The sequence below is a fragment of the Podarcis cretensis genome (genome assembly GCF_951804945.1).
Source record: "Podarcis cretensis genome assembly, chromosome: 17".
Lineage (NCBI taxonomy): Eukaryota > Metazoa > Chordata > Lepidosauria > Squamata > Lacertidae > Podarcis > Podarcis cretensis.
Window position 1 is genome coordinate 10,188,417 of NC_137187.1, and position 20,402 is coordinate 10,208,818.

At 45.6% G+C, this 20,402-nt stretch overlaps 1 protein-coding gene across 3 annotated transcripts in view; it reads right to left on the minus strand.

Annotated features, from left to right (window-relative positions):
- The window catches only part of CLCN1 (chloride voltage-gated channel 1), a 116,899-nt gene that overhangs the window by 29,886 nt on the left and 66,611 nt on the right, over positions 1-20,402 (minus strand). For 2 of the 3 annotated variants that reach the window (XM_079959246.1, XM_079959244.1), the window contains exons 3-11: positions 19,186-19,317; positions 15,368-15,496; positions 13,733-13,866; positions 11,522-11,599; positions 7,203-7,281; positions 5,623-5,748; positions 4,021-4,105; positions 1,144-1,245; positions 552-636 (exon numbers count right to left, since the gene is read on the minus strand). In XM_079959246.1, the coding sequence (XP_079815372.1) occupies positions 552-636; positions 1,144-1,245; positions 4,021-4,105; positions 5,623-5,748; positions 7,203-7,281; positions 11,522-11,599; positions 13,733-13,866; positions 15,368-15,496; positions 19,186-19,317 (950 nt within the window). Of the gene's footprint in view, positions 1-551; positions 637-1,143; positions 1,246-4,020; positions 4,106-5,622; positions 5,749-7,202; positions 7,282-9,797; positions 9,877-11,521; positions 11,600-13,732; positions 13,867-15,367; positions 15,497-19,185; positions 19,318-20,402 lie in introns of all 3 variants that reach the window. The other variant, XM_079959245.1, reaches the window with a different exon arrangement.

Sequence of the window (20,402 nt, forward strand, 5' to 3'; positions counted from 1 at the left end):
AGCCAGCCTCCCAAGGGCCACACAGCAGCAGTGGCCAGTGTCAGAGCCCAAAGTGGGCCACGCAACAGATTGGATCTTTGTACAGTGGGCTAGGTACAGCCACAGGTTTCTAGGCACATCCCACATGGACTTCTTTCCATGCACAAGATGCGCCATCAAGGGCACATTTCAGCCACAGCAAAGTGCTCTGGGGACTGTGCCAGTGGGAGGTGGGGGAGGGGTGTGACTTGAGGGCCAGACAAATAGGCCCTGAGGGCCACATTTGACGCCTGGGCCTAAGGTTCCCTAACCTGTCTTAGTCAATGCAAGGTAGGATGGGATGACTACTACTTTCCTTCTCAGCATGCACACAAAACAGAGAGGAATGGTGCTAGTTCACTCCCCAACGGAGTGACAGCACAATCAGTAGAGAAGTGTTTTCCCCCCTGCAGCTGATGGAAGCTACTGCTGTTGGAAAACGAGGCACAGACAAATTCTAGGTTGAGAAAACTGTACCCCTCGTTCTGTGAAATAGGCTTTAGGCATTTATGGACCTATAGCAATATTCTCACCTCTCCAGCCATAAACTGCCCGAAGCCTGGGGGGAATGTCAAGGACGCTATCACAAAGGTTATAACCCCTGGATATATAAGGCGGCTAGAACAGAAAAGAAAGAGAAGTTAAGTGCCAACATACATAAAACCCAGAAAAACTGCTGCAAAATCGAACCAGAGAGCAATTCTGCCCTCGCCTCTCCTAAGCCCAATGAACTCTGTCAGGGTCTCTAGCCTGACTTCAACAATATCTGCTTTCTGCAAAACAAGAAGGCATTGTGGTATTTAAGTTGGCAGGCTCCCTTAAACTTATTCCAAAAGAAAAGCGACACTCATGAAAGGGTATTGTTTACTTTCTACATTTAAGAGCGTTTCCTCTGCCATGTTTTGCCTGACCATTACAGTTTGCGTTAAAATGAAAATCCCAATCTTCCCTATAAAAAATCAATGCAGCACAGGGTCTTTTCAGATGCTGCTGCTGAACATTTACTTCACAGCGGCTCCTACTGGCTGGGCTTTAGAGCAGGGTCATTGGTACAGTGGCGGGGTAGGTCCTGCTGCCATTATTCTTGAGCAAAGGAGGAGAATAACTCTATAAAAGCATACTCACTATTTGGTTAGGAATTGACTTAGAGCCGTATGTCGACGTACACACAAAACCACCTGCCGGTTGAAGTAAACAAAAAACGCTCCAAGGAACCCAGAGCAGATCCTACAGCAAAGGAATTTTAAAAAATATAAAATAAATGTGGGCATTGCCAACTTTTAAAAATTGTCTATGTATGGATTTACATAAGCCACATTGAAGCCTAACTTTATTCTTTAAGCAAGGATAAGCATAAAAGTTTGGGACGCGGGTGGCACTGTGGGTTAAACCACAGAGCCTAGGACTTGCCGATCAGGTCGGCGGTTCGAATCCCCGCGACGGGGTGAGCTCCCGTTGCTCGGTCCCTGCTCCTGCCAACCTAGCAGTTCGAAAGCACGTCAAAGTGCAAGTAGATAAATAGGTACTGCTCTGGTGGGAAGGTAAACGGCGTTTCCGTGCGCTGCTCTGGTTCGCCAGAAGCGGCTTAGTCATACTGGCCACATGACCCGGAAGCTGTACGCCGGCTCCCTCGGCCAGTAAAGCGAGATGAGCGCCACAACCCCAGAGTCGTTCATGACTGGACCTAATGGTCAGGGGTCCCTTTACTTTTACTTTAAGCATAACAGTAGGCAGCTGTCAGGGATTGAGCAGAGGAGGAATGGTAGAGACCCCCTCCCCAGCCTGACCCTTCCAGAGAAGAGGAAGACAGTTCAGAATTACAACAGGGGTTTGAGGGAAGTCTCAGCTCAGAAGCTGATGAGGGGGAAAGTTGGGAAATAATGGGAGAGGAGGAGGAGGAGGAAGCACCAGGAGGGCAACAGCTGGCAAACACAGTGTCTTTACAAAGCATTCCAGATCCCCCCTCTCCCAGAACCTGGCGAGCCTTGGAAGTAGGAGAGCAAAGAGCTCAAAAGCAGCCATAGAGCTTGTCAGCACCCATAGGGATGATGCATGAGGTAGTGGGACAGAAGGAAGGGGTGGAGATTCACTCGGGACAACACCATTATCTAAGAGGCTGTATTCCAAAGCCTCTCTCTGAATAAAAAACAGATGTTAAGAAACTTTTCCTTGTCTTTGTACATTCTTGGGCTAACGGACATGGGAGTTGCTTCCAGCTGCCTGACAGCAGCATATCCAGAAAATATATATGAGTAGCCAAAAAACAAACCAACCCTAGAGCAGCCTTTCTCAACCTGTGGGTCCCCAGATGTTGTTGAACTACAATTCCCATCACCCCTAGCTATAAAGGCCAGAGCTCAGGGATGATGAGAGTTGTAGTCCAACAACATCTGGGGACCCACAGGTTGAGAACAGCTGCCCTAGAGCCTGGTCTGTACAAATCCAGCAGAATGAGATGGGTCTTGTCCACTTCAAGCTGCAGCTGGTTAATACTACAGTGGTACCTCGGTTTATGAACTTAATCCATTCCGGAAGTCCGTTCTTAAACAGAAACCGTTCTTAAACCAAGGTGTACTTTCCCTAATGAGTCCTCCCGCCGCCGGTGCCCTTCCAACATTCGGATTCTGTTCTTAGACCGAGGTAAAGGTCTCAAACCAGGACACCACTTCTGGTTTTGCGGACTTCGTAAACTGAATCGTTCGTAAACAGGACTGTTCTTAAACTGAGGTACCACTGTATTTTGAATGCTCCTCCATGTAAACACAAACTCTCTCTCTCTCTCTCTCTCTCTCTCTCTCTCTCTCTCTCTCATCAAAAAAATACCAAGCCTCATCAGTGAACTCAGACTCACTTTGTGCACCCCTAATTTTCTATTTGCAGTAAGGATTATTTTTAAAAAATCAAAAAAAATCAGGAGAGCTCTTAAAAAATGTGAGCCATTAGCTGCATTATTACAGGCCATTCTACCACCGCAGGATTCCACAACCTCATTCCCACCCCACAGCCCTTGGGCAAGCCCTGTCATTTTGTCCATGGGGAAGATCGTAAGAGAGACAAATGAGGTTCAAAAGAGATACAAAAGGGGTAGATGGAGGGGAGCGGATTGTTTCTTTCAGCTCAACAAGCATCTAACACCATTTGCAACTGGTGAACTTGTTTTTAAATGGCTTTTTTTTTTTTTTAAAAAAAAAGGCCCCTTTCCCTCAACCCAGCCCTGATAAGTGAACTGTTATGTACTGAGTTGAATAGGATCCAAAATGCAGCAGTCTGATTGGTCCTAGAACAATAGGATTCAGAATGCAGCAGTATGATTGGTCTGCAGGAGCCACCCAATCCAGCTCCAGGTGGAAGTGAATCCACAACCAGATTGGCCTACAGAAGAATCCCGGAATTAGCCAATCACGTGCAGCCCATTGTGTAAATAATGTATATAAAGCAGATATTGTGGGGGAACTTCCATTCCTCCTCACCACTATGAGCTGAATAAAGAGCATGAAATCCACTCTCGACTCCGAGTATATTTCATGAACGAAAGCAAGTTCCAAGGCTGATTTAGGAGAAAACGGAACCCATTCTTTGCTGTGGTGGCCAGGAGCAAGCAGGATCCCAGAATGCCTTTGAAAGTTGTGTGCAAGCAGGAATTTTGCCAGCTTTTCTCAACCATTCGCAACAGCAAGCCGCATCCGCAAAAATGCCCGCCTAGATGCCATTCAGGGGCGCTGCTCCTTTCCTTTGCATCTGGCCATCTTGCAGGAATAATTTCTCATGAGAAAAACACGACAATGTTTCTATTCTGAACTGAGTCATCCAATGGCTGCTGGAAGCACTGCGGTGAGGTTTTTCCCCTTTTGCTGAATGCTGTTGTGTCTAACCCGGATCTTCCAGAGGACTCTAAGCAAGCAGTAGCTCTGCTTTATACAGAGAGTTTTCAAGGGGGGGGAGAGAAAGACACTCGCCTTGCATCGTTTTGCATCACAATTAGCCACGTCCCTTTGGGCTTACCCTATTACGGCAAAAGCTGGCAGCTCCTGCAGGTCAAAGGGAAAATCCATGCGGAAGTTGGTTCTGAAGAGGGCTGTGATGGTGACTGAAGCAGGGATGAGAAAGACAGGAGGAATTACGACCGTGGAAAAATAGAATGTGAGAGAATTTTAAATGTGTACTACAGAAAGCAGTAGCCCCGGGGGTGGCGGAAAGCCTAGAAAAATATGGGATATCAATGCGCAAGCACAAGGGACAGCAAGGAAACATCACAGAAGCTTTCCTTTCAGCACTGCCACAGTTCTTAGCACCTCACTTGAAAAGACTTGGTAATGCAGATGTTATTTTGATATGTTTTGGGACGGGCCTAGAATACTTCTAGCCTCAAGAGCACTTCATTAAGAAAAGGTTTTGTTGTTGCTGTCATCAGGAAGTAGTTCTGGCTCACAAGCAGCACCAAATGGTATATAGTATTTTGATTTGGCATCCTCACACATTTTTCTCTTTCAGTTTAACAGGAAGAGGGAAGCAGCTGCCCTTTCAAAAATTCTTCATCCTGTTTGCTGTTGTTTTGGTATGAATTCCTGCATCGTCCCAGAAAAGTCCAATACTGAACCCACTTGAAAATCCCCTCTTGAAAATAGCCTGAATATCAAAGGCAAGCAAACTAGTAGAAAAATCTCTGTGGCCTCCAATAACACCACAGCACAGCAGTGAGAAAATTGGAGGCAGGTTGAATAGGGCTGACATTGTTTAAACAGTGGGATAGTGATGGTTTCATACCACTGTTCCTGTTTGTAATGTGAACCAATGTTCTAGCCAGTGCAGGTTTCGCAATTGTTTAGCAAGGCAGTCAAAGCAATCAGCTCCATATATGCATGAAACTATCCTGAGGATGAGGGACGCGGGGGGCACTGCAGGTTAAACCACAGAGCCTAGGACTTGCCGATCAGAAGGTCGGCAGTTTGAATCCCCACGACAAGGTGAGCTCCCGTTGCTCAGTCCCTGTTCCTACCAACCTAGCAGTTCAAAAGCACGTCAAAATGCAAGTAGATAAATAGGTACCCCTCCAGCAGGAAGGTAAACGGCATTTCCATGTGCTGCTCTGGTTCGCCAGAAGCGGCTTAGTCATGCTGGCCACATGACCTAGAAGCTGTACGCCGGCTCCCTCGGCCAGTAAAGCGAGATGAGCGCCACAACCCCAGAGACGGCCACGACTGGACCTAGTGGTCAGGGGTCCCTTTACCTTTACCTTTATCCTGAGGATGATGTTTCTGACCAGGGGTGCCAACTTGAATAAAATTTGGGGGAGGGGGCAAGTAAACCCCGCCCCATGTAATCAATTACACACCCCATTCAAATATTTTATTGGGTTCCCTCGGTCCCTAGGAGTTGGCTCCTATGCTTCTGCCTGTCATGTAGATGAATGTAAGAACTGGAAGAGGGAGCGGGTAGCAACTCACAGCACTAGAACAGCATGCTAAAAGAGTTCGCCTGACTCTCACCCTCCATCTCTACAACCTTGAAGAAGTCGCTTGTGCAGTGACACCCTTGGGATAGGGGATAGGGGAGGATGTACAGTGAGAGCAAAGACTAGGAAGGAAGACAATCCTCGAATCCTACCTGCATCTTTGTTCCAAACAGCAAAGACTCGGAAAACAAAGGCACTGAACGTAGCCGCAAAAAATCCGCGCCAGTAGTTACGAACTGCAAAGTAGGTGGAAGTTACTTCGATGCTGAAGAGCACACCTATGAGGAAGAAGGATGTTCTCAGCAATGCGTAACAGTTCCTCTCCCCAACCACAACCTGCTCCCAAAGTCACTTGAGAATACCTCGACTTCTACTCCCCCAGCGCATGAATTAACAGGAATTTGCAAAAGTAGCAGAGAGAAAATAATAGCAGGGTTGTTGTGTTTGAACTGTTTCACCTTAACTCGGTTTCCTTCAGCTAAGGCTAAGCATGAGCGAAAATAAACAATTCCCAATTTCAACAGCACAGGGGTTTCCAAACTTTCTGCTTTGAGGAAACCGTCTCTATCTCTGCTGAGTCTCTATCTCTGCTGTGCTTTGCAGAGGATTTGTGGATCATATTCTGTGCATCACTTCACATGAAATTATGGACAGTGTTTGTCTTTACTGTGTGAACTGAAAGTGCTGGAAAAATCTTTGATAGTGAAACAAGCTGTTTTCCAGGGAAGCTTGTCCACCATTACAGATGGTCTCATTAAGGAACTATCGATAAACTTCCAAGAAAATGGCAGAGTTCCCCAGAAAGAAGTTTGGAAACCGCTAGCTCAGTGGAATGGGAACTGCTTCCCAATTGCTTTCTTTCCATACTGGTACACTAATGGGTGCTTCTCTGAACCTCAGCATCAGCCCTGGATACATGATTCCAAGGTAAGTGTTTGGCTGGAATGGTATGAGCCAATATGGAAACAGCTTCTGTGCTGCCAGGGTAGAGGGTGTGCTGGCCAGTTATCTAAAACCAAATACTTTAAAAAACATAACTAGAGAAGAAGGTAGATTGGGGTCTACTGGTAGATCCCTGGGTGATTTGCTGTAGATCAGGAATGGTTTCTGACTCCCAATTGTTTAACAATGGCAGGAACAACATGGCTTTCCCCAAATAAATTAGGTTGCTGAAATGATGAAGAAGAGTTTGGATTTGATATCCCGCTTGATCACTACCCGCAGGAGTCTCAAAGCGGCTAACATTCTCCTTTCCCTTCCTCCCCCATAACAAACACTCTGTGAGATGAATGGGGCTGAGAGACTTCAAAGAAGTGTGACTAGCCCAAGGTCACCCAGCAGCTGCATGTGGAGAAGCAGAGACGTGAACCCGGTTCCCCAGATTACGAGTCTACCGCTCTTAACCACTACACCACGCTGGCTCTCAAAAAGAAAGCTAACCAGGAGCGGCCTTTTGTGTGAGATAAGGATGTCCAGTTCCAGTACTGAAAAGCAAATTCCTATGCTTAGAGGCACCCTGTTTTTTGATTCGCCTGTGTGTGTCTCGCACTTGGTAGACCGTGGGTTTCTAGTTTAACAAAAACAACAACCATAGAGTCCCAACAAGCCTGGAATCTGCCTGCCTGCATTAGAAAATGGAATTTAGAGGATGGGTTATAATTTGGGCTGGGTGGGGATGAGGAACGATGCAATGTTTCTAGCGAAAGTTAGACAATAGCCAGGATTCACTTGCCTCCCAGTGGTGTCCCGAAACAGCAGCCTACCCCTACTGCACATCCCACAGTCAGGACATCTGTGTAATAATATGGCTGCTACTGGTGGAAGAGACATGAGCGAGAGAAAGACAAAGACGCACAGAGACACACAAAGTGAGACACAGAAGCAGAGAAAGGGAAGAATGAGTGACAGAATTGGTAGCTAGTGTCAAAGAATGATCAATACTGTAGATGTTATCTAACAATGCACACTTAACCCACTGGAAAATCCTGTACAGTGGTACCTCTGGTTACGTACTTAATTCGTTCCGGAGGTCCGTTCTTAACCTGAAACCGTTCTTAACCTGAGGTAACACTTTAGCTAATGGGGCTTCCTGCTGCCACCTGCTGGCGCACAATTTCTGTTCTTATCCTGAGGTAAAGTTCTTAACCCGAGTGTCAGGGAACTGCCATCAGAGCCAGAGGGAGAGGGAGGGCTCCAGAGGGATTCCGGAGAGCGTACCAGGAAGGAGAGAAGCAGCCCATCTTTTGGGGAAGGAAATCAGCGTAACACTAGTGGAGAAGGGGGGCAGATGGGGGAATCGGTGAGGTGGCTCCATGACTCCTCGCCGGAGACCAGCGGGGAGAGCATGGGTCCTCCGCTGCCCACACCCTCCCTGCGCAGAAGGCTTCCGCGCAGGGAGAGTAGGCGGAGACTAGGCGTCAAAGAGCTTCTTTGCTGGAAGAAGTTCATGAAACGCCCACTGACGGATTCTGCCAGCAATTGAGACAGCCACAGGTGAGTGGCTGTCCAGACAGAAAGGGTTCACCCAGGTAACTCAGCCAAGCGTGGTGCCGATTTACGCACGAGCAACCCCTAGAACCATTACACCGAGGTACTACTTCCGGGTTAGCGGAGCCTGTAACCTGAAATGTTTGTAACCTGAGGTGTTTGTAACCCGAGGTACCACTGTATATGCCAAGAGTTCCCGCCTCATTTCTCACCAACACACAAGCTTGGGTGTACTTAGCAAGATGGTGATGTAACACCAAAAGGGATTCATGCAAGAGACAAGGCCTCAGCTCTTGTAAATGCAGAATTCTCCCATCTTTCCAGAGTCACATGTGAATAATGTATTCAGGTGTCAATTGTTCAAGGGGTTAAGAGATGTAGTGTATGTTACAAATTTCACAAATCACACAGCTCCAACCCAGAAGTGTAGGAAACTGCAGTGATTTATCAAGTAGATGGTCATGTGTGAAAATTTGGGGCATGTGTCAATGGCTGCATGTAAACGTGCTAGGAAGCTACAATAGGCAGCATCTTCCCAGTGCAGCGCTTGGCACATGTGTAGGATTTCCACAGTTTCCTGCAATAAAACAAGATATGAGCAGTTTGGAGACATTCAATGGAAAATGGTGGAATAGGTGTACAATGCTTTCCTTGCTTTGTTGAAGTTTGGACAAGGAAAGATGGGGAAGTTAGAGCCACACTCTATGTGCAAAAATATAATATGGTTATGGAACTGTGCTACTTCAGAAGGGAAGTGTGAAAATGGAAATACAGTGGTACCTCGGGTTAAGAACTTAATTCATTCTGGAGGTCCGTTCTTAACCTGAAACTGTTCTTAACCTGAGGTACCACTTTAGCTAATGGGGCCTCCTGCTGCCGCCGCACCACCAGAACACTATTTCTGTTCTCATCCTGAAGCAAAGTTCTTAACCTGAGATACTATTTCTGGGTTAGCAGAGTCTGTAACCTGAAGCGTCTATAACCTGAAGCGTTTGTAACCTGAGGTACCACTGTACTGTAAAGCTCCTACTCATTTCTATCTGGATAGGCAGTTATGGGAGAAGAATGACAGAGAAGGTAGTACTACCCCCTGCTGTATCCATGCTAACAATGTTATTTTAAAAGCACCCCAGATTTTCCCCAAGATGCAAAAGAAATGGGGTAGGGGGAAGAGAAACTGTGATTTACTGGAGACACAGAGAGAGTTGGAAAATAGGGACAGTCCCTGAAAAATAGAGGCAGCTAGATATTATTGGCATATGTGATTTATGTCATTCCCTGAAGGAGCATCTTCACCCCCATAGTCCAGCTCAGACACTGAGGTCCACCTCCAAGGGCCTTCTGGCAGTTTCCTCTCTGCAAGGTTACAGGGAACCAGGCAGAGGGCCTTCTCGGTGGTGGCACCCGCCCTGTGGAACTCCCTCCTATCAGATGGCAAGGTAATAAACAACTATCTGACTTTTAGAAGACATCTGAAGGGAAGTTTTTAATGTCTGATGTTTTATCGTGTTTTTTAAATATTCTGTTGGGAGTCGCCCAAGTTGGTTGGGGAAACTCAGCCAGATGGGCGGGGTATAAGTAATAAATTTTATTATTATTATTATTATTATTATTATTATTAGTCCCTGCCCAACACATCCTTGCACCAAAGTCACTTTCTATTTCCCACAGGATGTCCCTTCGTTGCATTTTCTGTTTCTCTGTTGGGTTACGCGAGGTAAAAGAACCACACCACAGCACCATGACAGTGTTGTCAGTTGAGCAGAAAACATGGCTTCCATTCCAGAAACTTCCTCAGTCGGGAGCGGGGGTGGGGTATAAATACGGGAATTGCACTTGCCTCCAAGAGGAGCCCCGAAGCAACATCCAACTCCAACTGCGCAAGCCGCCACCAGGAGATCGAGCTGCCTGTGCACATTCTGGAATAGAGAGCCCGGCCAGAGAAAAGCATGCCAGGGTTAGGAGGGGGCACAGCCACATGGTTAGTTCTTTCCTCCTCCCTCCTCCTCCGGCACAAAGCAACAGCGAGCAGCAAAACCAGCCTTCTCTCATAGAGGAAGTGAGCAGTGAGCCAGTCACTATACACAGCCAGCACCTACGGTGACCCCGTTCCTTTCTACGCACCACCAAATACTATATAGCCTATGTGCCAGTTCTCCATACTAGCCTGGCAGTTGTTACCAGCTATTGGAACGGTATTGCGCAGCCAGTCACCAAGCCAGCCACTGCTACAGAGCTCGAGCCTCTTTAGTCGTTCAGCCAGCGTTGTGTGCAATAAGCTTCCAGAGCCACGCCAGCCTCAAAACACAACTGCTTACAACAACCACGTTTCTTACTATAATGTTTATGTGTTGTTATTTATTTATTTTTAAAAGCCCCCATCCCACCGGACGTCTTGATGCCTGCTACTAATGCACAAGCCTCGATGAAATCATTTGTGCTTATTTACAGCTGCTCAACCACACAGTATATATGGGTAAAAAGGTAAAGGGACCCCTGGCCATTAGGTCCTGTCGTGGCCAACTCTGGGGTTGCGGCGCTCATCTCGCTTTACTGGCCGAGGGAGCCGGCATACAGCTTCAGGGTCATGTGGCCAGCATGACTAAGCCGCTTCTGGTGAACCAGAGCAGCACACGGAAACGCCATTTACCTTACCGCCGGAGCGGTACCTATTTATCTACTTGCACTTTGACGTGCTTTCGAACTGCTAGGTTGGCAGGAGCAGGGACTGAGCAATGAGAGCTCACCCCGTCACGGGGATTCGAACTGCCAACCTTCTGATCGGCAAGTCCTAGGCTCTGTGGTTTAACCCACAGCGCCACCCGCATCCCGTATATATGGGTAGCAGTGACCAAAGTTTGGACCTTGTCCGCCAAAATGCAAAACACTATTTCTGGGCAAAAGAAAGTGAAAATGTGCCGGTGTACACTGTTTTACGTGCATTCCACCCGTTTTGCAAAATTTCGCTTCCAAGATTCAGGCTTGCAAGAATGCGGATACATGTTTTTACAAGGTCAGGTGTTGAACAGGACAAGTAGAGCGATGCATGAGGAATAGGAGGATGTGCAGATTATCATAGGCTCATCCCCAGCTATCAGGATCCCTGTTCAAACCCTGTTTGATTTCTGATCCTTTGACAGAAGTCCTTTTAACTTTTTCAGCAAATGGTCTAGAAACCTACAATTAGGTTTACAAAGAAGCTGTGGTTTTCAGGGAGCCAAGCTTTGCTTCCGATATTTTAGGATTGGTTGTTTGTTTTTGTTTTTTTTTAAAGAAGAAAATAGGGTGACCCTAACTCTGACTACAATCAGGCATGGAGTGGTTTTAGCTTCCTTTTTGGTTCATGATTCTTGGAGGGTTCCTCTGTATTTTATTTTATTTTATTTTATTGTAACGGACAGCTAAACCTGCCAATTGCTGTCATTTCCCTCTGGCCAGCTAGTCTAGAATTATTCTGTTTTTTATTCATTCTGGTCCTGCCTTCAATATTCTGGGTCTCTGAGGCTCCCCCTCCCCCTTTGACAGCCTCCATCACAGACCAGATGGAGCATGCAGAACACTTACCTCATACACACCACAAAAGATGGACATGAACTTGCTCAGGACGGCAGCACAGATGCTGGCAATATGCACAAAGGGGCCCTGCGGAAGGAAGGAAGGAAGGAAGGAAGGAAGGAAGGAAGGAAGGAAGGTTGAGGAGCATCGTTCAATTCAGTTTTATGCCAAAAAAGTAGCAAAGATTCTGCCTCTCCTATCTGTTTTTATCACTCCCAGACCTACCAACATCTTTGTAAGACTCTCATGCCGCTGAAAAGGCACACTTTCGAAATCTACCTTTAGGCAGCCCATGCGTGGTTGGCAAGATCATAAATGTAATCAAAATGACAAGGTGAGTTAAAAGGTCCTTAATGGGAGAGGAAGAAGGTTAGGTGTCTCCCTCTGTCGGCTGAGAGAGAGGCCTCCAGTCGAAGGATCGGCTGCTTATTATTTCAAAGCAATGTGTGAGCATCAGCCTTCCCCAGAAGCTCCTGGGTCACATGATAAAGCTCACATAATGTTGTATTTTAATCTTGTTTTTAAGTTGTATTCATTTAAACTTGTTTTTATTATTGCTTGTTAGCCGCCCTGAGCCTGGCCTTGGCTGGGGAGGGCAGGGTACAAATAAAATAAAATTATTATTATTATTATTATTATTATTATTATTATTATTATTATTATTATTACCACCTGCCCTGTTCTTTCTCCGCAGCCCTCCTCCTCCTGGCCTTGTTCTCATTAGGAGTGCTCCATCTTCCAACTTTACCTTCTACCTGCCTCCTTCCCCAGGAGGTTGGACTAGATGACCCTTGTGGTTCCCTTCCAATCCTATGGTTCTGCCTGCTGACCCTGCAGCCACTACACCCATCGTTCCCCGTGCCCCTTCCTAGGAGCTAGACCATTGGCAACTCTTCTGCCTGGTCTGCCTCCCCCTCTAAGAAATTAGAGTGGCTGAGTTAGCCACCATCAACCTCCTTAGGCAATAGGAAACAGACGGCCACAAGTAGAAACAGCAACAAAATGTTGCAGTGTGGGGTGCGGCTGTTCTGTATCCCAGCTTTTTCATTCTGTTCTCTCTTCTCCAACAGCTGGACAGCACTCCGTGGCCACTAAACACCCTCAGTTCTCAATGGGCTGTTTTGGGTTCCCCTAACAGAACATCTTTCACTATAAATAGAGTCGTACCTTGGTTTTCGAACAGCTTAGTTCACAAACAGCTTGGAACTCGAATGCCGCAAACCCAGAAGTAGGTGTTCCAGTTTGTGAACTTTGCCTCGGAAACCGAACATTCAGCGTGGCTTCTGAATGGCTGTAGGACACTCCTGCAGCCAATCGGAAGCCGCGCCTTGGTTTCTGAATGTTTCGAAGTCGAACGGACTTCTGGAACGCATTCTGTTCGAAAACCAAGGTACAACTGTATATGTTTCTATTTTTGCAAACCTCAGGGTTTTCCCAAGCCTGAGAATACTTCCCTTATGTGTAGGTGGTGCTGTATGGGCTTCATTAGCAACAGCACTCATAGCCTGAACATTAAAAATAGAGGTGATGGGGATGAAATCTGCGTCCCCAGCACTAATAATAATATTAATAATAATAATAATAATAATAATAATAATAATAATAATAATACAGTGGTGCCTCGCTAGACGAAAAGAATCCGTTCCGCGATTCTCTTCGTATAGTGGTTTTTTCGTCTTGCGAAGCAAGCCCATTGACGGCTTAGCGGATTAGCGCTATTAGCGGCTTTTAGCGGCTTAGCGGATAAGCGGCTTAGCGGCTTAGAAAAAGGGGGGAAAAGGGGGGGAAAGTCGGAAAAACTCGCAAGACATTTCGTCTTGCGAAGCAAGCCCATAGGGAAATTCATTTTGCGAAGCGCCTCCAAAACGGAAAACCCTTTCGTCTAGCGAGTTTTCCGTCTTGCGAGGCATTCGTCTTGCGGGGCACCACTGTAATAATAATAATAATAATTGCATACCACCATATACCTGCAGGTCTCAGGGCAGTTACAACATAAAATCACAAGATAAAATACATAATAAAAACAAAAACAACCCAGTAACCTCTCTCCTCCCCAACACATTTTAAAAAGGCATTGGACGTCAATCAGCAAAAGGTCTGGTTAAAGAGGAACATTTTTGCCTGGCGCCTAAAGGTGTGTAATGAAGTGTATAATGAAATTACACTCCCTGCCTTCTGCGACTTGCCCTTCTCCCCTCCCCAAGCCCCGGCGGTGCTCACCTCTTTCCCGACAGGTATCCCACTTCCTAGGCCAGCTGTCAGGCTTACAACTTTGGCCACAAAAGCTTTGGGTGTGAGGTATTCCTTGAGGACGACTCCCCGCATAATGGTTTTCAGCTCAGGGATCCCAGAGCCTGAACAAAGCAGAAAGGAAAGGTGAGGGATTGTGCCACAGAAGAGACCCTGTGCAGAGAGACTGGGGCTCAAACTACAGGTGACAAACACCTGTTAGCTAAAAAAAAAAAGTTCACTCCTATTGCAAAGAAAGCAGGGGGTTCTGAACAAACGGGGTATGTGGGGAGCCAAATTCTTCCCCCTCTCTGCAGCTAATCTCTCCCCATGGTCCCTCTCCTCACCCCACCCCAATCTTCTGGGAGGAAAACGCCTAAGGGAATTAAAAGGCAAGAGCAGAAAATATCAGCTCCCTCTGGCGATGCTCCCTTCTTGCTCTAAAAATGGGAGTCGGGGGGAGACTGCATACATGACTGGGGCAAGCCTAGGCTTAAAAGAAATGGATTTGTTGCTGTGGATAATCTAAGGGCCCCTCCAAACTGGTGTTTTATTGCAGGTATATTTTCTGCAACATGTTCTTAACATAGTAACAGTGCATTGGCAGTGGGTTTATTCTGTTTTATAGAATAATAATAATAATAATAATAATAATAATAATAATAATATATACCCTGCCCACCTGGCTGGGTTTTGAAATGCTTCAATAATAATAATAATAATAATAATAATAATAATAATAATAATGTATTATTTATACCCTGCCCATCTGGCTGAGTTACCCCAGCCACTCTGAGCGGCTTCAAATCAAGTGTTAAAAACAATACAGCATTAAATATTAAAAACTTCCCTAAACAGGGCTGCCTTCAGATGTCTTTTAAAAAGAAGATAGCTGCTTATTTCCTTCACATCTGAAGGGAGGGTGTTCCACAGGGCAGATGCCACTACTGAGAAGGCCATCTGCCTGGTTCCCTGTAACCTCACTTCTCGCAATGAGGGAACCTCCAGAAGGGCCTTGGTGCTAGATCTCAGGCTGAACGATGGGGGTGGAAACACTCCTTCAGGTATACAGGTATACAGGTATAATATGCTACCATGTTATTGCTTTCTGGAGGAGTGATAGCACAACAAAGAAGGGACAAAAAATAAACTAGAACGTTTGTGATGTGGAAAGTGACGGAATTCCAGCAGGAAGTTAAAGTTATGTCCTGACTAGAAATGAAGCAATGCACACCGTCCAACTTTTTCAAATTAAAAAATGGGACACAAGTCTTCAAGGATTAACTCCTGGGCAAGTCACGTGATTCACGCTGCAATCACAACCCCCAAAGTGCTTTAGGGGGCAAGACTGCGGCGTGAGAGCGCGTAGCACCCTAAATGGCCGCCACGATCTTGCACAATAAAATAGGATTTCCCGTTTTTTCCAGGACACTTGACGGTTATGGCAGTGTGACTGCCACCAAACCTTTGCAGGCGCAAACTGCACTGAAAGAGGGGTTGTTTGTGACCTCCCTGACAACATCATGAGCACAAATCATCACAAATGCATGTGATGAAAAAGATGTCAGGAGGCATCCTTAGCCTTAGACAAACAGGCAAATCTTCCCATCCCTTGCTCTCTCTCACCCACAGCCTGCGGAGAGACAAGTTGGCAGAAGAGGGCAGCAAAGAGGATCAGGACGAGCGGATAGGTCACCCAGGCCAGGTACTGCATAGGGATACTTGGGTGCAGCGAGTTGTACATCCACTTGTAAGCTGTAGTGGGGGCATAAAAACAAAGGCCAGCAACTTCAGAACATGAAAAGAATCCAGTGAGCAGCAAACTAAACCAAATTCCCCAACCTGGCACCCTCCAGATGTCGAGGACTACAATTCCCCTCAGCCACAGTGCTGGAGACAAATGTTCATTGTGTGCTTCATAATTGATTGGAGTGTTATGGTTACCCAGTCTCTTAGTATGTGTCCCCTGCCTCCGTGAAATAAAGCAGCGGGGGGATTGGGTTAAGTTGATTGTAGCAGCAGTATACAAACAGGGGCAACTGGATGCTTTCCTACCTGGGGGGGGGAATATGGGGGTTCTTGAGGGGGAGTTGACGCTGCAGATAAAACATTTAAATGCTTTTGTTGTTGTTGCAAGGGCACCAAGTCCATGGCTGAGTGGAGATTTCAAAGCCTTTTTGCACAGAAATGAAAAAGGGGGGGGAAATGCTGTACTTATTCTGAAGTATTAATAAACCGCCACAACAAATGAATACGCTGCCTGTTGTTTAACTATTTATCCAAGCATGAGCATCTAAACAAAACTGCCCTAAATCTTAAAATCACTTTTGACCCCCTGCACCTGAAATGCCATGCCTGCACTGGAAGACACAAGATCTACCCACCTTGGAAGAATGGCAGACACAAGTAATAGACTATATGGAATTGGCAGAAATGACTGGCAGAATCCGAGATCAAGGAGAAGAGTTGGTGGAAGAAGACTGGAAGAAGTTCAAAGCTTATCTACAAAATCATTGTAAAATTTATGAGTGCTAAGGGCAGCGTAAATGAAACGATGGGGTTCCAGTGATTAGGACAAGGAAGAGTATAAAGGGAAAGATAAAGGATAAAACGATTTTGAATGAGCTTGCTGAAAAAACTTTTAAAGTGGAATACAAGAAGGGAGGCGGGAGGAAGTAAGGAAAATAAGGTTTTGAAGACTATTAGAATGAACCAGAGTTTTCTTTTAATGTTTCTGTTATTATTATGTTGAATCTTTTGTATGTTTTTGTTTTTTTATGTTTTCTGATATTGTTTGTATTTTTGTTGATTGTTATTTGTTGTTTCGAAGTTTGTTATATTTTGTGAAACTTAATAAATATCATTTAAAAAAAAAAAAAATGAAATGCCATGCCTGGTCTTGCACTGAATGTAGTACAGTGGTACCTCGGGTTACAAAAACCACAGGTTACAAACACTTCGGGTTACAGACTCCGCTAACCCGGAAGTAGTACCTCAGGTTAAGAACTTTACCTTAGGATGAGAACAGAAATCGCGTGGTGGCAGCAGCGGGAGACCCCATTAGCTAAAGTGGTACCTCAGGTTAAGAACGGTTTCAGGTTAAGAACGGACCTCTGGAACGAATTAAGTCCGTAGCCAGAGGTACCACTGTATTGCCAGCTGAAGATGAGCTGGTGAAAGACCTACGGCAGAAACATAGCTTATTTTACAGCTCATGAAACTTGAGTTCTTGGCATAGTTTTAGGGTTGGCATTGGGAGAGAGCCGGACTCTTGTGCCTTTAACAGCTATGTGGAAGCAGATATTAAATATAGAAAGCCTTTTGTAATATGGAACTCCAATTAGGAGGAAAACGTCACCTTCTGATATTCTGAGTACTTACAGAGTTACAATTCCCAGAAACCAGTAACAAACTACAGAGCCCAGAAAAGTATAGGGTGTACACAGACACAGTGGGAGATGGAGGACTAGCAATATATATGAGGAACAATGGGTCACAAAAGTTGGGTGCCTCTTCTCTCTGTCGAGCGGTGGCAAGAGCCCATGGGGTTCCAGGCATTCACCCAGGGTCTGTGTACCTTCGGAAAACTTAGACACAGCAAAGACTGTTGTAGCTTTAAGAAATATTGTTTATTCATCTATTTACACCTTCAATCTGCATGGAGGAAGTCTAGGATGGACATTTCAAGAGGAGCTTGTCCTTCCCAGCAGTGCAGCCCTGGAGTCTAAGGCATATCACCCAGCCAGCCTGCAGCCAACCTGCCCAAGATGGATCCCAGTCTTTTTTCTTCCCTCTTCTTCTTCCCAGACCATCTTGCTCAAAAACTCTTCCCTGTCACCTCAAACACACACCCCATCACCTTGGCAACACCTGTCTCCCCAAGCCAAAGGATTCCTCTCCGATGGCCCATCAACCCCTTTTATCATGTCAAAAGATTTGTGTTAAGTTGTGGGTGAACATATCAGACGACACAGTGATTCTTCAAACAGCTCTTGTTTATTCACAGGCCAGAACAGAACAGAACTGAACTGAAGGGTTCAGCCAGCCTGCTTATATAGCACTCCACTACAACGCAACTGTAACACTTTCTGTAACTATCCAATCACTGAACGTCACTTTCAATCCCTTATTTGCATATGTGGACCTGAGTGAAAACTATCTACAGCATCCCCCTGCTGGCCCAGGGTGAGAACTTCAGTACATAACAATTTGCTCTTTGCCAGGCCAGCCCGGGGATTCCTTGTCTGGCACAGTTCTGCAGCTTGTACTTTCATTCATATCCCAATTAATCGAAATCCCACAATGTATTGATTTCTAGGGTTTAGGGGTGGGGTCCCCCAATCTATAACACCTGCTTATGCAGGAGGCACCAAAAGCCTGCGGTAGCTGTTTGCCTGTGTCACTGTCACCCGCACCCCATTCCCCTAACTCTCTTGTGACTGCTTCAGCTCTGAGTTCATATTGTGTACCTCAGCAGGGGTCGAGGATTCCCCTCAATGGTCACTGAGGCTGGAGCCACATGCAAACTGAATGCTGTTCCCTGACTTTGTGTAAGGTAAAGGCAGCCATGTCATAGCTATTACTAAAAGCCTGGATTCAGGAACAAGGATCTGGATGTATTTTCTTCAAATTGGCAAGTGAGAGTTGGTGTAGAGTAGTGAGAAGACACCCTCCGTCTGCTCATAGAGTACATATATGCCTTTGCAAACCTGGTCTGTTGTTTTTTAAGACCTTTCAAACTTCACACAGATCTTCTCCCTTGTTATTGCTCTTCCCAGCAGCCTGTAGCATGGATTCATATGTGTGTGTGTGTGTGTGTGTGTGTGTGTGTATATATATATTATTGGTTTACAAAAATATATGCACTGTCTCTTTTTTCAAGTTGCGTTTTCTACAGATCAGTTTCATTTGTTGTGAGACATTAGTGTTACATACACCAATTACATGCCCTCTTAAACAATCCAGTAGTAAAATCAGCAGCAACTAGGCCCTTGACAACCTTCGAAAACCTCCTCCTAACAACAAAGGGACATGGCAAAGGGATGGTATCCGCAATAGACAAAATGCTCCAAAATCCCACAAACCCCCTCGACGTAATCAAAAAACAACTGGAGGACAACATAGGCTATAAGATTAACCCCACCCAATGGACTAGAATGTGGTCTAAACCTCCCTTTAAATCCATATCAGCGAAAAGAACTCACTCTGAAACTCACAGATGGTACCTAACACTACGTAAACTAGCGCTGATGCGCCCAGGAGTCTCACCAAAATGCTGGAGAGGATGCACCTCCACAGGCACATACTTCCACATGTGGTGGGAATGTCCTAAAGTCCAACTCTCCTGGATTTGTGTTATTAATGAAGGGTTTTTGGTGTAAACAATGTACCTGGTGAACAACAAATGAGTTGGGGGGGGATTCGCAAAGAATCAGTCCACCTACCTTGCAGGCTCTTGGCACTGGAGTAATCCACCCCCCAGCTCACCAGTGCCATGACAAGGCCCAGGAGGACCAAGAAGATCCAGTCTTCTCCCATCTTCTTGGTAACATAGTTCTGGATTCTTTTAGCACAGGCTGTGGAGGATAAAGAAATTTCAGACCATAACAGTGCGAGCTGACAAAAAGCTGCAGTACTTGGATATCAGTTCAATCAGCTTCAATGAATTCAACAGGAATCAAATCAGCTTCGATCCATGTACTTAATCAAATATTGACTGTGCATTTGGCTTAAAATCAGCAAACAGTAGGCAAGAAAAAATAAGAAATGTTTCCCATTTCACCTAATCTGTGAAAACTGTAAAACTGGCAGACCTGAATAGTCCATCTAACAGGACATTACATGTTGTGCATTCAAGAACAATATGATAAAAGCCACATCATGGTGTCGGTCTCCTTCCATGAACTCCTACTTTCCAGAGCTCAAAAATATCAGAGGCGCTTTGAGAGTAAGTTATCATTTCTGAATTATCTCATTCTGTATATTAATGGCCCCGAAACCCTTACATTCGCCTAATCCTTTTCTTGAGCCAATTTATTCCACTGTCTTCCTACTGCTATGGCTAGTCATTCCTGGTGATAGCTTCGTTTCGACTGTAAGAGCATTTAAGTTCTTATTTCTACCACCTGCGTTCAACATGCATATTTGTAAATAAACTCGAATGCTACAGAATCCACCATAAATGTCCAGCGACCTCAGAAACCAAACCCAGGAAGCTGCTCCTGGAATGCATCACCTTGCTGAGAAATGAGTAGCACATAATAGTGCCATTTAACCAGCTAATCACTTGTGAAAAGTTCCTCAACTCTTACCTCAAGCCTGTTTCTGGAAATCTAACTCTAACCTCTGTAACTCATGCAGCAGGTCTAGGGAAACTCTGGCCTTCCAAATGTTGTTGTGGTACGGTACGTCTCCCATCAGCCTAGACTATTGTCTATGCTGGCTGGGGTTGATGGGAGATGTAGTTCAGCAGCATCTGAAGAACCAGAGGTTTCCCACTCCTGCCACAGTTATTTGGTGTTCAATGTGCAGCTCCTCAGTACACACCAGTGTAGTAGGAAGGTTCTCCTGAAGGTAGATAGCTTCCAGAAGATGGAATGAAAGTACCAAAGCTTTCTGTTTACCTCTGGGATTGTTTCATTGCATCCACACAAACACAACC